This window comes from Elephantulus edwardii, unplaced genomic scaffold (genome assembly GCF_000299155.1).
Source record: "Elephantulus edwardii isolate Elephantulus edwardi_28Jun2011 unplaced genomic scaffold, EleEdw1.0 scaffold00202, whole genome shotgun sequence".
NCBI lineage: Eukaryota > Metazoa > Chordata > Mammalia > Macroscelidea > Macroscelididae > Elephantulus > Elephantulus edwardii.
The window spans coordinates 699,539-713,524 of NW_006399952.1; the positions used below are offsets into that span (position 1 = coordinate 699,539).

Below are 13,986 nucleotides of genomic sequence, written 5' to 3' on the forward strand. Positions count from 1 at the left end.
CAAGGTGATAAAAGACCAGACCGTGTTCTTCAAAAACTTAATTTTAAAACAGGAAATGTTCATGCTGTATATGGTTGCAGTTTTAATGTACCAAGAGCCTTGTGTTTTCTGAGAACATATCCAAAGTGTGTGAGAAGTTTCACCCTCTTTATTCCAAAAGTCCACTCCGGCCATGCTTCTTGCAAGACACACGTCTTTATTCTTATGCTGTCAAGAGTCTATTCAAGTGTTCTTCGCCAATGTAGTTATTCTAAAGCATCAATTCTTCTTTGGTCTTCCTTAGTCACTGTTGTGGGTTATTTCTGCATACACGTGCAGAAAATGAAAATACTATGACTTAGGTCAGGTATATCTTGGTCCACAAAGTGACATCTTTGTGGGGTTTTTGTTTTGTTTTGTTTTGTTTTACACTTTTAAGGGTTCTTTGGCAGAGCTGGTCAATGCAACATTTCCTGACTGCAGCTACAATGATCAAAGATCCAAGTAAAATGAAATCTTCAACAACTTCAATGGCTTTCTACGGTTAACAAGATGCTGTTTATTGGACCAGTTGTGAGGATCTTTGCTTTCTTTACATTGAGGTTTAATCCATATTATGGCTGCACTGCTTGATCCTCCTCAGCAGGCACTTCAAACCCTCCGTGCATTCAGCAAGCAAAGCTGAATACTCTGCACGTCAGGGTGTAGATGAGTTTTCCTCCAAGGCTGGAGCCACATTCACCATGTATGTCAGACTCAGACTCTTCCCCAAATAAGAATCACAACATTGCAGTGTAGCTGAGCAAGTGCTGGACTCTTACCATTTAAAAAGACTGTGCTTAATTAAACACCTCACTCATTGACTATCTCATTATCAGGCACTTTGCATTTATGACAAGAATAAAAAAAATCCACTATCTGACTATTTTACATATTAACAATATATGTCTGGTAATTACAAATGCTCAAGTGTAATGTAAGACTAGCCTTGGTTGTGATGGTAAAGCTTATATATCAACTTGGTTGGGCCATAGTTCTCAGTGACTTGGCAGTTACAAAAATATGTAACATGGTAGTTATGATTTAGTTTAGCAATTACATAATGATGTGACTTGGCAAGTATGGACGGATGTAGTTTGTTAGCTGTGTAAAATTACACCCTCCATTCTATGCTGTGACATGGTCAATCTCCATTTCTGTCCATTGCTGATATCATATAACGACTTGGACTTTGGAACCTAACCATGTTGACAAGCAAGAGGTTTGTTTCCAATACATGGCACTTTTTTCTATTTGTCAATTTCCATTTTCTTTATTCCTTTTGTTTGAAAAATAACTGGATGTTTTCAAATCCATATTAAAAAAACATATGCAGTTCAAAGCCAGGCAGAATAACAGGACAAAACCAAGAAATATACTAAAAGAAAACTAGTGGAACAGAAAATACTACTAGCTTATATTAAAAGAGATTGTGTGTGTATGTGTGTGTGTGCACGCATGCGCGTGCACGCATGTGCGTGCATACGGAGCAGAACAATAAACAAGCTGCCTATGATACTTAAAAGTACCAAATACTATCAATGCAATTTGCACTGAATACTTGTTACAACTACTTCAAAATGAAGTGCTATTTTTAACTTTAAATGTCAAAGTTACAGTGACTAGAACAGGGAAATCCATTTGTGTTCTCTTTTCATTCTTCAAGTAAAACCATTAACCCTGGGCAGCCGCTAGTAAGTTGGTAAGTTGTACTAGTGAGCTCCCACTGGTAGTAAGTAATACGGCCACCAGGACAAGATGGTCAAAAGTAAAAAGGTGAAGTTTCAAATACTCACCATGTTTTTGCCATCTTCTCTGCAGAAGTTTTTATAATCATCCCTACAAGGATAGCTCATTATTCTTTAATATCTATGTCTATACACAGACAAGATGCTGTTGTTAAGAGCCATCACGTAACTATGACTCACAGCAACACTCAGAACAACAGATTGGAGTTTTTCTCTGTCCTAACCACATACAAAATAGCAAGTTAAAATTGTGTTATTGCACATAACTGTACTTTGAAGAAATCAGGTCATTTTCTTAGGACATCTTATTTTGGGAAATACTGCCCATCACTGCTGAAATACGATTGGTCCACCTTCCCTGGCCGCCTATTACGAGAACCAATTCAGGTACTGTCATACAATATTCCACTTATACTATCAGCAGTACAGCACCTTGCACAATTCATCTTGCCGATATTAAGCCTAAAGTATTAGCCGAGAATCAACTGTCCTTTAGAGATCTGACCCTTAAAATGCAGAGAAGAGTGATACATCATAAAGCATTTCTAGAGATTCAAACTGCGCTAAATCGAAATTCAAATCGAAGTTGTCTAAATTCTAAATCTGTGACAACTGCAGTAATTTTCACAGCTAAGACGGGAAATTATTTTATTCTGAAACTAGCTATTATGATTTAACTCATTCTTTCTTTAGTCTAAGGATATTTATTAAACTATGAATTACGTTTAACCTCAGAAGTGACATATAATGCTATTCTATCATAGCATACATGCTAACAAACTCATATAATATCAAGGTGATATTTTTGCATAGTTGGATGGTTGTAATAAAAACAATCTAACAATCCACTTTTACAGACCAGAAGGAAAAGGCTAGGCAATCGATAGTACAAAGTTCACTAAGCCATGGACTGTAGAACATAAGAATTTCTCTCATTGTGCCAAGCAAAATTTTCCCAAACTGGCATGTCTCAATTATGCATGATGATTTTTAATCAAAAGTTCTCCAAAGTTTTAACACCCTACAAACACGTGAAGCCAAAACCAAGTTTAAAACACCAAAGCATTTCATAATTTTAGATTCATTTATATTGAAATTTTGCCTGAGGACATCTCTATTCTTCCCAAAAAGTCATTTTCTGATTAATAACTTTGCCCAATTTATGTCCTTGGACATTTTATGCCACATTTTCTCACAAAAGTGTAATAAAATATGCAAAGTCGTAGTATATTTCAAAATATCATATAGAATGTGCTTTACTATTTAAGTAAACATTCTCTTGTTCTTTATGACATAAGCAGTGCAAAAAAAATTAAAACACAACAGAGGAAAAAGTCACATATTTCTGTGTTTGTAGACTGAATCTTCGTGCCCTTAAGTGACTATCGAATGTTAGGATCTGGACCTAAAAAAGAAAGAATGAAATATTAATAATGTCCCACCTTATGGGAGCTCAGCATTACTTGACACTACACAGAAACCGACCTTTTTGTCCTTCAGGCTTGCCTAGCAGGCCCCATCTTCTATCGCAAAAGCCAAATCATCTGATCCCAAACTAACTGTCAACGGCCTGTGATGGTGGGGAAGCCAGACATCAATCAATCAGGTTTTATCAGACGCTCTCTTCGTTTCTCTCTTGTGCTCATCTTATCATCTGACCCAGTTGTAGCCCTGACTTCAGAAGCTTAAGCAACTTGATGACAAAATATGCGCCTGTTTGTCTAAGATGCACATTGTTAAGAAGAAGGGTGATATTTTTAGCAACTCTCTAATATATTTGCAAATACACTCTTGAATATTTCCCACATATGCAGGGTCCGTGGTACTCAGTCGTCTCCTTTGCAACCTGAGTGTTTTTGGCTGCGGGAGGCCCAAGAGATCCAAAATCTACAACAGTACTTATAGACAAGATAGGCAGCACTGGGAAATGTGGTTATTTTCATGTCAATGTAGGCAGAAAGGCTATCAAATTGAGCACTGAGAATGTCACTTCAAGAAGAGGAAGAAGAAGTCATTGATAAATGTGGACAATACAAGTTTAAACAGTTTTATCCCAAATGAAGAATAGCTCAAGAAATCTTATTTTCTTTTTTTTAAAACTTTCATCTCTATGGACTACAGGCTGGAAAGGGAGGGATGGGGGGAAAAAAGTTTAAATATTGAATGATACTGCAAAGTCCATGTTAGCTGGCCTACTGCTTTAAGGCACAGTACCAAAAGTATTTCTATGCATAAACTAGTTAGACAAGGAAACCACTAGAACATTGATTCTGAAGTCAACTCTTTAAAATTCAAAGTAAACTTTGTGTCTTAATTTCTCCACAAAAGTGAGGGCAAAATATCGTATAATCTGTGTCAATATAAGAGCATAGATAACTTTCCCTAGCTTAGTCTAGTTTTTTCAAAGGGGTAAAACTTAAAGCTTTATATTTTATTTCATTTAAATTAAAATCCTCATAGAGAAGACAAGATTTTCATCAGCTGGCAATATTGCCATTGTGCTATGGAGCTTAATTTTAATATATTTTTTAAAGCAGTCTAGCATATCAACATAATTTGGTCCCTTAAATGAATACCTTAGCCATAAAAGTATGGACTATAAAATATCATAAACTATTGTAGTTTTATGTTTATACATGGATGAAAATGCATGAAATGGGAATAATTTATCTACAATAAGAAAAGTATCATTCTGAAAGATTCCTGCTATTTTTCTCAGCTTTTTATAAAGAAACAGTATCTTTTAACTTCTCTGCACAACCTTTTAAACAAAAAAGCATACCAATACATGGCATTTTACATTCTGGAAACATTAGATATGGGAAAAGAAACAAGTTTCTACCAGCTGGGCGTGAAAAACATTTCTCTTTTAATGTCAGTGTATAGGAAAGAAAATGAAATATTTTTTAAATTCTTGAATGTCAAAATAGCTAAAATAAGTTAATTTTTATACTGATTTCTATTAGCTAATAGTAAATTGTCAACTATTTCATTCCAATTTCCTGGTGGTCTTTAAAGCACCCTTCCAACTTAGGTGTTCTAAATATAGCAAGCAAAAGGGAAAATTGATAGCATTGAGTGCATTTAGTTATAATGTAGTAGTAGTATTATTTATTATTCTCTATTTTTAAAGTATATTATTTTTAAATCTCATTTGCATAAATTGCAATGAATATGTTCCCAAAATGGACCTGTAAGGCTCATAAATTCATTTTCAGTCTTCTAATTCTGGGTGTACTATAAACTCCCAATAATTAGAGCAGAGTCAAGCACATTGGAGTCTTTCTTCAAGAGCATGTCATTGTTCAAGACTTCAAAAGAACATGCAATAAATTAAGTCAGAAGCTTCAAGCTACAGACTGCAAAGAACAGTCATCTAACTTTTAATGTTATATCTGGTTACCTACTTTATTCAAGTTTAAAAGTGTTTGCAAAAATTATGACATTTTAAAAATTTTAGAGATTATACAAAATCATATTAGTGACAACTGGCCAGAAATTCTGTCTTATAAAATGTTTCCTAGTGCAGATGAAAGGGATTCATTTATTTTCTTAAAAAAAATGTAATAAACCTAAAAACAATGTATGGAATAAGTGTTCATTTAAAGGCATTTTAGATGCATCTGAAAGTAGAAATAAAAAATACAATTTTGTAAATGGTCCACAATACATGTAGGTATTACAGATATTTGTTTTAATTATATATGATATGTCTAACTACCAAAAGCCACATCATGTGCAAGGAAACACCACACTATTTCCAGTCAAAAACTTCTGGCAATTCAAACGGCAACCATTTTCACAAATAACTGAAACTACATGATTAACGGCAAGACGAAATGAAAGTCTTTTTAATATTCACTGTTATACTAACACCCTGAATAGGCACATTTTTTATTTTACTAAATGAGAACATTGCTTGAATACTAAATAATAAGTAGCATTATCATAAAGGCCATATAAATAGTTGATTCTCAGCAATTATATTAATTTTGCCTAAAAAGAACAAGGAATAAGGAATGGGGTATTGGCTACAGCTGACACTCAATATTAATCTTTAACATCTCCAAAATTACGGTAAGTATACACTATTTTCTTACCCATTAAAAAAAAATTCTCATCACCCTAAGAGAAAAACAAGGTACTTGAAGGACCATTTCTCAGTTTAGCTGTTACTCTTTATAATCACTTTTCAAACGATGATGATGACTTCTCAGCGATCTAAGGGGGGAAATTTTCATTTTTATGTTATTAGAATATCTTTGGAATATCAGCCATATAATACACATGCTATTCCCTGATTTTAGAAACTTATCTTTACAAACTTTCTCCAAACACATTTATTCCTTCAGTTGATTGTTTTAGGACTGCCCTGAATTGGAAAGATACTGGCTAATATTAGAAAAGTCACAAATTATTTCCAGGGACCTGAAAAAATTCAGAACAAAACTCTCTCCCCTAGACAAGAAGAGAGCCATCTCACACTCATCAAGAGGCAAAATGTTACTGCACAAAACTGAACCTCAAGGCACTAGATTTTTTAGTGGTTACTATAATAAGGTTAAAAAAAAAAATCCCCAAACCAAAAAAAAACCCCACCACAAAAAAAGAGAAAAGATGTGAAAGCCCTCTATTTTGCAACTGAAATCTTGACCAAGACTAATTCTACCTATTATCTTATGTTCATTTTTAGAAGTTATTTGTCAAAAGCATAAATTACTAAGGCTTTAAATAATCCTGATTTCTCTACCTTTCTGTCATCTCAGAAAGACAATCTGACAGTAATGGTATGACAGTAATGGTATGACCCTCTCAGACAAGTCTCTCAGCATTAATATTTAAATCTTACCTATCCCCTGTGATTGGAATTCAGCCTCTCTTCGCAAACAAAAACTAAATCAATGTTCTTAGAGTTCAAACTAGATCCCTAAACAGTTTGCCACTCTCTATGCACAGATAAGATAAACTTTTCTTTGACCCAAGAGATGAAGTTGCCATGACGATCAGAGAGTCCACTTTCTATATTGATATTTTGCTGATGTAACAACAAATAGAACCAGATCCTAGCGCCGATAATGGTGATTAATTAATACTAATATTGATCCCTACAAGCAAGAGACAAGGCTATTAACTTGAAGCCTGAAAAGTCAATTGTTACCTGTGGCAGAGATACTAGGAGCTGATTTGGTGCATAATAAACAAATGTGCTATCTTTATGCTAATACCCTTTAAAGGGATAGTTTTTTTCTTGAATGCAAAATATTGCCATGTCTCAGCTTATTAATTTAATTGCATTTCAGCTTTTAAAGATGTAACCTTACTGAGTGATGCATACTTGCCCTTTTATCTATCAGGGAAACACATTCTCTGTCGACTGAAGAAACGGACTTTTGCTGCTATTCATTTGGTGAGCCAATGAACTGATAATTTTACACGGTGGCAGGCACTGAATTAGACAGGGTTTCAAAAATCTCTACAGTGCTCTGAAATGTCCTACTAGTCCTAAGGGATTAGAGCAGTAACAAAAACTCCCAAGAAACATGACTTAGAGGATAAGGGCTTCAAAGTTAACATATTCACTAACACTTTTTAGTGAGCAAAACTGTATTACAAAATGAAAATCATTCTTGAAAAAAAGTATTTGGCTCCCAGAGAGACCCAATTTTCGACTCACCACACAATCCAGTGAAACATCCAAAAAACTCTAGTTTTCAAAAATGTGCATACACACTAAGTTACACAAAAGAAAATTTCACTTGGGGAGCATCCTTCTCTTTGGCAGGTAAAAGTTAACTGCAGGACACAGAAGGAACAAAATTTTTTATTCATTCAATTTTTTTTCTATAAAAAAAGATACACATTTTAAAGAGGAATGTGACTGTGAATGCAAGTTACAACTTCTTCCTTAATGTGCCTTTGTTACAAGGAAGGACAGAACTAGTAAAAGTTAAAACCACCATCAATCTATTCCCGAATACTTCAGGTGAGCTAATACATTAGTTTCAATCACCTTCTCCCCAAACTTAAATCAGTAGAAACAACTAACAGAAAAATGGATTATAAGTTCAGGATTGTTTTTTCATTATTTGATGTGAGAGCTAATTAATTTTAAATATTCAGTCTTGAAACAGAAATAAAAGAGGTAACGAAGACTTTGAACAGTTCATGAACAGTATAGGTGGGTCACAATCTTAAATAGTGTAGAGTTAATTTCACTTCTACGTATATATGTACACATATTTGTGTATTTGCATATACAAACACACAGAGCAACTGACATAACCAATCTTAAATAACTCAATTTATCATAACCTACAAATATATTAATATATCCCCACAACAATTATTTCAAAACAAACTGATGTATAAATCTTGGCTTTATCTTTAACAAATAATAAAATATTAAATTAAGAGAATATAAAAAGAATTAAAGTACCAAACTGCCTTAGTTTGCTTCACAACTTTACAGCACTGCTTTAAGTAAGGCACATGACAGGTGATATATTGACATTTCTTATTATCTACACTAAAATTGCTCAGAAAAGAAAAATGTTTTATTTACAAAGACTCATTGATAACCTTCTAATTACCTAAAATGAACACTAGTCTCCTAAGTGAATTTCAAAGAGATACTTTCATCCATTGAGCAAGTTTAAATCTGTCCATTTTAAAAACATTTATAACATTTGACTTCATATTACTTTTTTATACCTTTATGGATGAACTATTTTTAAAAATCACTGTAAGTAGAAAATATCAGATCTGTTCTTTACATTCCAAGATGTATCTCCAAGTTTTAGCTTTGAACTCTTAACAGCAACAAGGTATAAAATCATCAATGCCTGAATATCTGTATGATTACCTCTACTAAAGTCATTTTTCTTTTTTTTTTAACAGAGGTTTTGGATTTCCATTCATTCATTGCCGCAATTTTTCTTAAAAATAAGTTTTCTTAAACTTAAACTTATTTTTCTTAAAACACTTACATTATGATTAATGAGCCCTTCTAAATGTGTGTGTGTATATATATATATATAAAATACAACTTTTTATATTCTCTTTAACTCTTCAAAACTAAGATCACTATACTGGACATCTTTAAGTCGGTCTAGTTTTTAAAATTAGTTCATATGCATTTTTTAGGTATGTTTTCAGAAAATAAATTGCATTGATATGATTTAAATTTTTCAAATTGAAAATAAATTCATTTTGAGCTACTGCATAAACAACAGAATACCATTCTACCTGTTTTATGGCAAAATAATTCAAGTAATTGTTCGACAAATCAGACTTTCTTTTCTCCGTAAGCTTTCTGACTGTTAGTATAAAAAAACACAGAAAATTAAATCCCCAACATAAGAAATAGTATTAACCCAAAGGGACACTTATCTGTTAATGTTATATTTCATTATCCCTAAAATCCAGAAGAAATGAGTCCTTTGTTCCAAAGCAAAATGCTATCTAAATATTTAGCAGGTGAAAAGCAAGAAATCTCAACTTGTGTCTGTGAAAGACGTCAACATATGCCAAGTATGCAGAGTTTCTAAATTTCCTTTAAAAATAATACTAATGATAATTCAGTAGGTGATTAAGCCCATCATCATGGACTGAATGATAAAATAGCATAAACATCATATATTTTTAAAAAAACACAAATACAGGCACACTCAGTTAAAAAAAAAAAGAGTAAAGTAACTAGTCAGTCCTTAACATAATATCATATAAAGGTGAGACAGATGAAACAGCTAGATATGTCCATAGTGGCAAATATTAATAATATTCAACTTCATTTTTAAACAATAATCACTTTGGAAGGAAAATATTTTATAGCATCTACTTTTAAAATAGAGCCCAGAATATGAAAACACAAATGTGGAAGTTACGGTCTCATATGGCCTGAAATTGTTTGACATCTCAAAAAATTGTTTTAAAAAAATAAAGGTGATTTATTCAACACAAACTAACTGCAACTTCTAAAGCAAACAAAACCACCCTCTACAGTACTGCTTACCAAATTATAGCTAAAGCGAAATCGTTTGTTTTCAAAGTGCATATTAATTCCAAATACCTCCTTCACTTTTCAAAGAAAAAATAAAAAATTCTGCCTCTTAAGTCAAGGTTTCCTTTTTTTCTCCACAAAGTACTTCAACCTGGTCTAGACTAACCATAGTTGTCCTATGTGCTTCAAAATATCAAACCTTCTGAAAGTTTTCTGCAAAAGGTACTTTGAGAAGAACGCTTATTCTTAATTCTTATGCAAAAGAGGGAGAAAAGTATATGTGTTCCTCTTCCCATTCCTCACCTCAGAATTAACTACTGGAGAATATATAACAATGACTTCCATTTGGGAGGGAAAAAATAAAATCTGATGTCCAGCTTTTGTTCCAGTCTTAGCTAAAGTGTGAGTCAAGTTGGAGCCATACTAGTCAGTAAACACATTACTAGAGACAAGAGCCTTATGAAGAAAATAACAATAAAACTGCACACACTACATGCTTGCTGATCATAAAGAGATGCATTGGTTAAAAAAAAAAATCATCCTTTCTGTCATAAATTTTGTAGGGCAGTCCCAGAATGGAGAACAATCTGGGCAATTTATTGGCATATTGGCAGGAGGTGATAAGGCTAAAAACAACAACAGGAGCAGCTGTGAGGGGAGATGGGCTGATAGCATGATAGGGCGCCCACACCAAACACCTCAGGCGCTATCAGCACTCTTTATCAAACCAGGATTACAATAATAGCTTAGGAGAGAAAGCTTCTGAGAGGAGGGCAGGAAAAAAATACAGTCTTGGAATAGGGAAAAAAAAAAAATCTGAATTTTGGGACAAAACAGGGGGACAAAATACATAATTTATCACTGTATTATCAGGAAATCCGGGCAGTCTAATCAAGGAGCAGTGAGTGACTATTTTTTGCCTTATCATCCAAAGTGGTGGAAACGGAGAAGGAATTATCAGGCTTCTGCAGATTGCTGGGCTGGAATTTTAATGGTAATAATCGGGTTTCTGATGGTATATCTTCTCTGCTTATCTCTCCCATTATCTCCTCTTATCTGGCCAGTCATCAGAGCAAATTAATGGTGCTCTTTCAGTGTTGCCTTTTTATCGCTGCCCGGAGAGCACCCAAGGGGAAAGAATAAGCAAAATATTAAAATACTGCATAAATCACAATTTTAGATAGCAGAGAACTGTATGCACTAAAAGGAGAGAAGAAAAAAAACTGTGCCCAACAACCTTTTTGTCCTTTAAATTGACTGTCTTCAGAGTTTCTTGTGTGAGCTGACTTTTTGCTTGTCATAGTTCCTCTAAATTGGGTATGTTTTATCAGCAATGCCAAAGCCTTATTTTCAGATTCTGAAGGTTTCCAAGTTTAAAAAAAAAGAAAGAAAAGAAAAAGGGGGAGAAACAGCAATTTTAGTAGTGACTTGAAATGCTATTGTTCTACGGAGCCTTGTTTTCTGACAATTTTCCAAACTTGTATTTGATCTAGACCATCAAGAGCTACAGAATTGTATGACATTAAAAAAAAAAAAAAATACACTTCTCATGCAGTATTCAAATTGGAGGGAGAGAGCTATCATCAAGACTTTGAGTATCAAGGAAAACAAAACTCCATCTGCAGAACTGTGTTCTGAGCCTGGACAGGCCGAAGCAGCCAAATGTCAATAGACTGCCATCAAAATGTCCAAAGCTAATCAAACCACATTTAAGTACCCTCCCCTACCCCTATTTGATAGCACTGTTCTAATTCAGTAAGTCAAAGACCTTTCATTTTTTCATTTCTGTTCACAGTGCAAAGGGATAAAGAGGCATCCACAGTTGCATAGATTATCACAGTGACCCCAAACTGAATCCAGTAAAGTTAGAAAATGCAAGCATATTCAGACTCTATGTATGGCTGTGCGTGCTTTAGGCACTGCTCACTGTGTGAACAAACAGTAGAACAATGCTGGTTCCCTTTTCAGGGGAGAGAACTTTCAAGCATTTTTGATGGTTAATAAATCACAGCTTTCAAATAAGCCACTAAAATATTTTATGACCTATAACACAAGTGTAGCAACAGCAATTAGTTCAAACACTTTAATCTTCAATTATATGAGGTAGACATAGAAAGGGGAAAAAATTTAATGCAGCTAATTGAGAAGATAACAAAAGTATTCCCAAGTAGAATCAGATGGTCTTTGTGCCATACAATCAATTAATATTAATTATTTAGTAACAATCTAGATGCCAGCCATGAACTAAAAAGTGTTTGCATGTAACAACGTTCATAGTCATATTTTGTAACAAACATGGGTTTGGGCCCTATAAAAATGCAACATTTAAACATAAAGACTCAATCAATGTAGAATTAAGCTAAAAAGTAGAAGACAATTAACTGAAGCTAAGAAAAGTGAAAGTCTTCTTTCATTCTTTGAGTAAAACTGCTTTAAGCCAAAAATCCAGTCCAGTCCTTGCTTTATCCCAACTATGGAAACTGGAAACTGAGGTAGTAGAAGAGAAGAAATTCACTAAAAACTAGAAAATCGATTCTTGAGAGGCGCGGACTATATACAAAGATCTGAACGTTCAGCTGTAGCAAATTGTTTATAACCTGGCCCCCATTTCACGCTGGGCACACTGATTGGTAAGACTCGTTTTTAAACTACACCCAATTTTTCTTTAAAACATGGGAGGGGAGGGTTGTGAATGTGGTTAATAACCATGAGAGAGGGGGCATTATCAAAGCCTTATCTAAAATCTACATGGATACTTAGTTTTAGAGTAGCTGATGGACACTAAACAACACGAAGACACTGACACATCACAGGGCTGGCGAGAGAAAAAAAAACAAACGAAGGTGGCTTTTTTTCCTTCTTCTTTTCGATCAAAGCGTTGAAGACATGTCACACAGGCCAACAAAACAGTGTTGAAGGGATTTCACCCCCACAGCCAAGAAAAGTTGGCCCAGGCGAGGTCTGTCAGCGTGTGCGTTTTGGGCAGGTGTCACTTGCCCGGGGGCGCCCTGGGAACCCCGGAGGGACCCTCAGGCGCCGGCCCACGCGTTTCGCCGCGCGCCTGCCGCCTTGAACTCTCAGTTTCCGCGCTGGGCAGTGACTGGGAGGCCCCTCCCAGAGAGGACCGCATACTCGATAGGTTCACAGTCCACTTCCAGCCCTGTCCCGCATAGCGTCCGGGCGAGAGTCCCCAGGCGCGCCCTGCCCGCACCAGGCCCGCACCCGCCGCGCAGAGGCGCGAACTTTTACACCTACTTTTTGTTTCGCTTCGGGTTTGGCGTGACGTTGGCACCGCCCAGGATCGGGACCCAGACACTGATATTTTTTTTTTCTTTTTCTATTTTTCTCCCGCCGCCCGCGGAAGTTGTCTCCCTCGCCCCAAGTCCCGACCAGCTTTTCTGACAACTTAAGTTCTCCTTCTGCTTAGTGGGGGTGGGGAGGAAGTGGTTCCCAGGGGAAGCGCCAAGCCAACCGCGACAACAACAATGACAACAGTTCAAGGAGGGTCTGGAGGCGCAGAGCTCCCGGGTCGGGCTCGCCGAGGAGGCAGCGGCAACTCGCAGTGCGCGGGGCCGAAAGGCGAGACCTGGGCGCGCGCAAGCTGAGCCGCGCGGGCGAGCCTTCGCCGCCGCCGCCGCCGGGCCCCGCGCTCGGTGTGGCCGTCTGTCCGCTGGACTATCTGCATGTCCCCCGGGGCTGCTCAGGCAAACTTTGACAAATGGCCTGGGACCGGGGACGAATCTCCCCGAGCCCTTTGCCCATGCACGTGCCGCGCGCCCCCGCCCCGGGAATGAGCCCACCAACTCCGAGCCCCGCGCGCAAACTTACGTTTGATCTGCCGGGGTTTGCTCTGCTTTCGCCGGGACATCTCGGTGGCGGCCGCTGCCACTGGGGCTCCCGCAGTGCCTGCGGTCGGGGCTGCCGCTCCCTCCGCTCCCGCCGCCTCCGCCGGCCAGGCTCGGGCCGCCGCCGGCCGGACTCCAGGTGCTGCGGCCGCCGGGCTCCTCGGGGAGACGCGGGTCCGCGTGGGGAGGCGAGGAGCAGGCGACTAGGAGAAGGGACCGGGGAGCCGGCGAGAGTGTGACAGTGAGGACGGGAGGGGGCGACGCGGAGAGCGATGGAGGGGGAGCCAAGGAGGGAGAAAGAGGAGAATGGGAATGGACAGGCGGACGGCCGGGAAGCGAGAAGAGGGGGGAAGAGAGAGAAAAGCAGGCAAAGAAG

General features: G+C 37.1%; 1 protein-coding gene across 1 annotated transcript in view; it reads right to left on the bottom strand.

Moving 5' to 3' along the window:
* ZFPM2 (zinc finger protein, FOG family member 2) overlaps positions 1-13,650 on the bottom strand; it is a 608,205-nt gene extending 594,555 nt beyond the window's left edge. The window contains exon 1 of the mRNA XM_006897144.1: positions 13,594-13,650. Within this exon, the coding sequence (XP_006897206.1) occupies positions 13,594-13,633 (40 nt within the window). The 5' untranslated portion in view covers positions 13,634-13,650. The remainder of the gene's footprint in view (positions 1-13,593) is intronic.
* Positions 13,651-13,986: the final 336 nt, after the last annotated feature.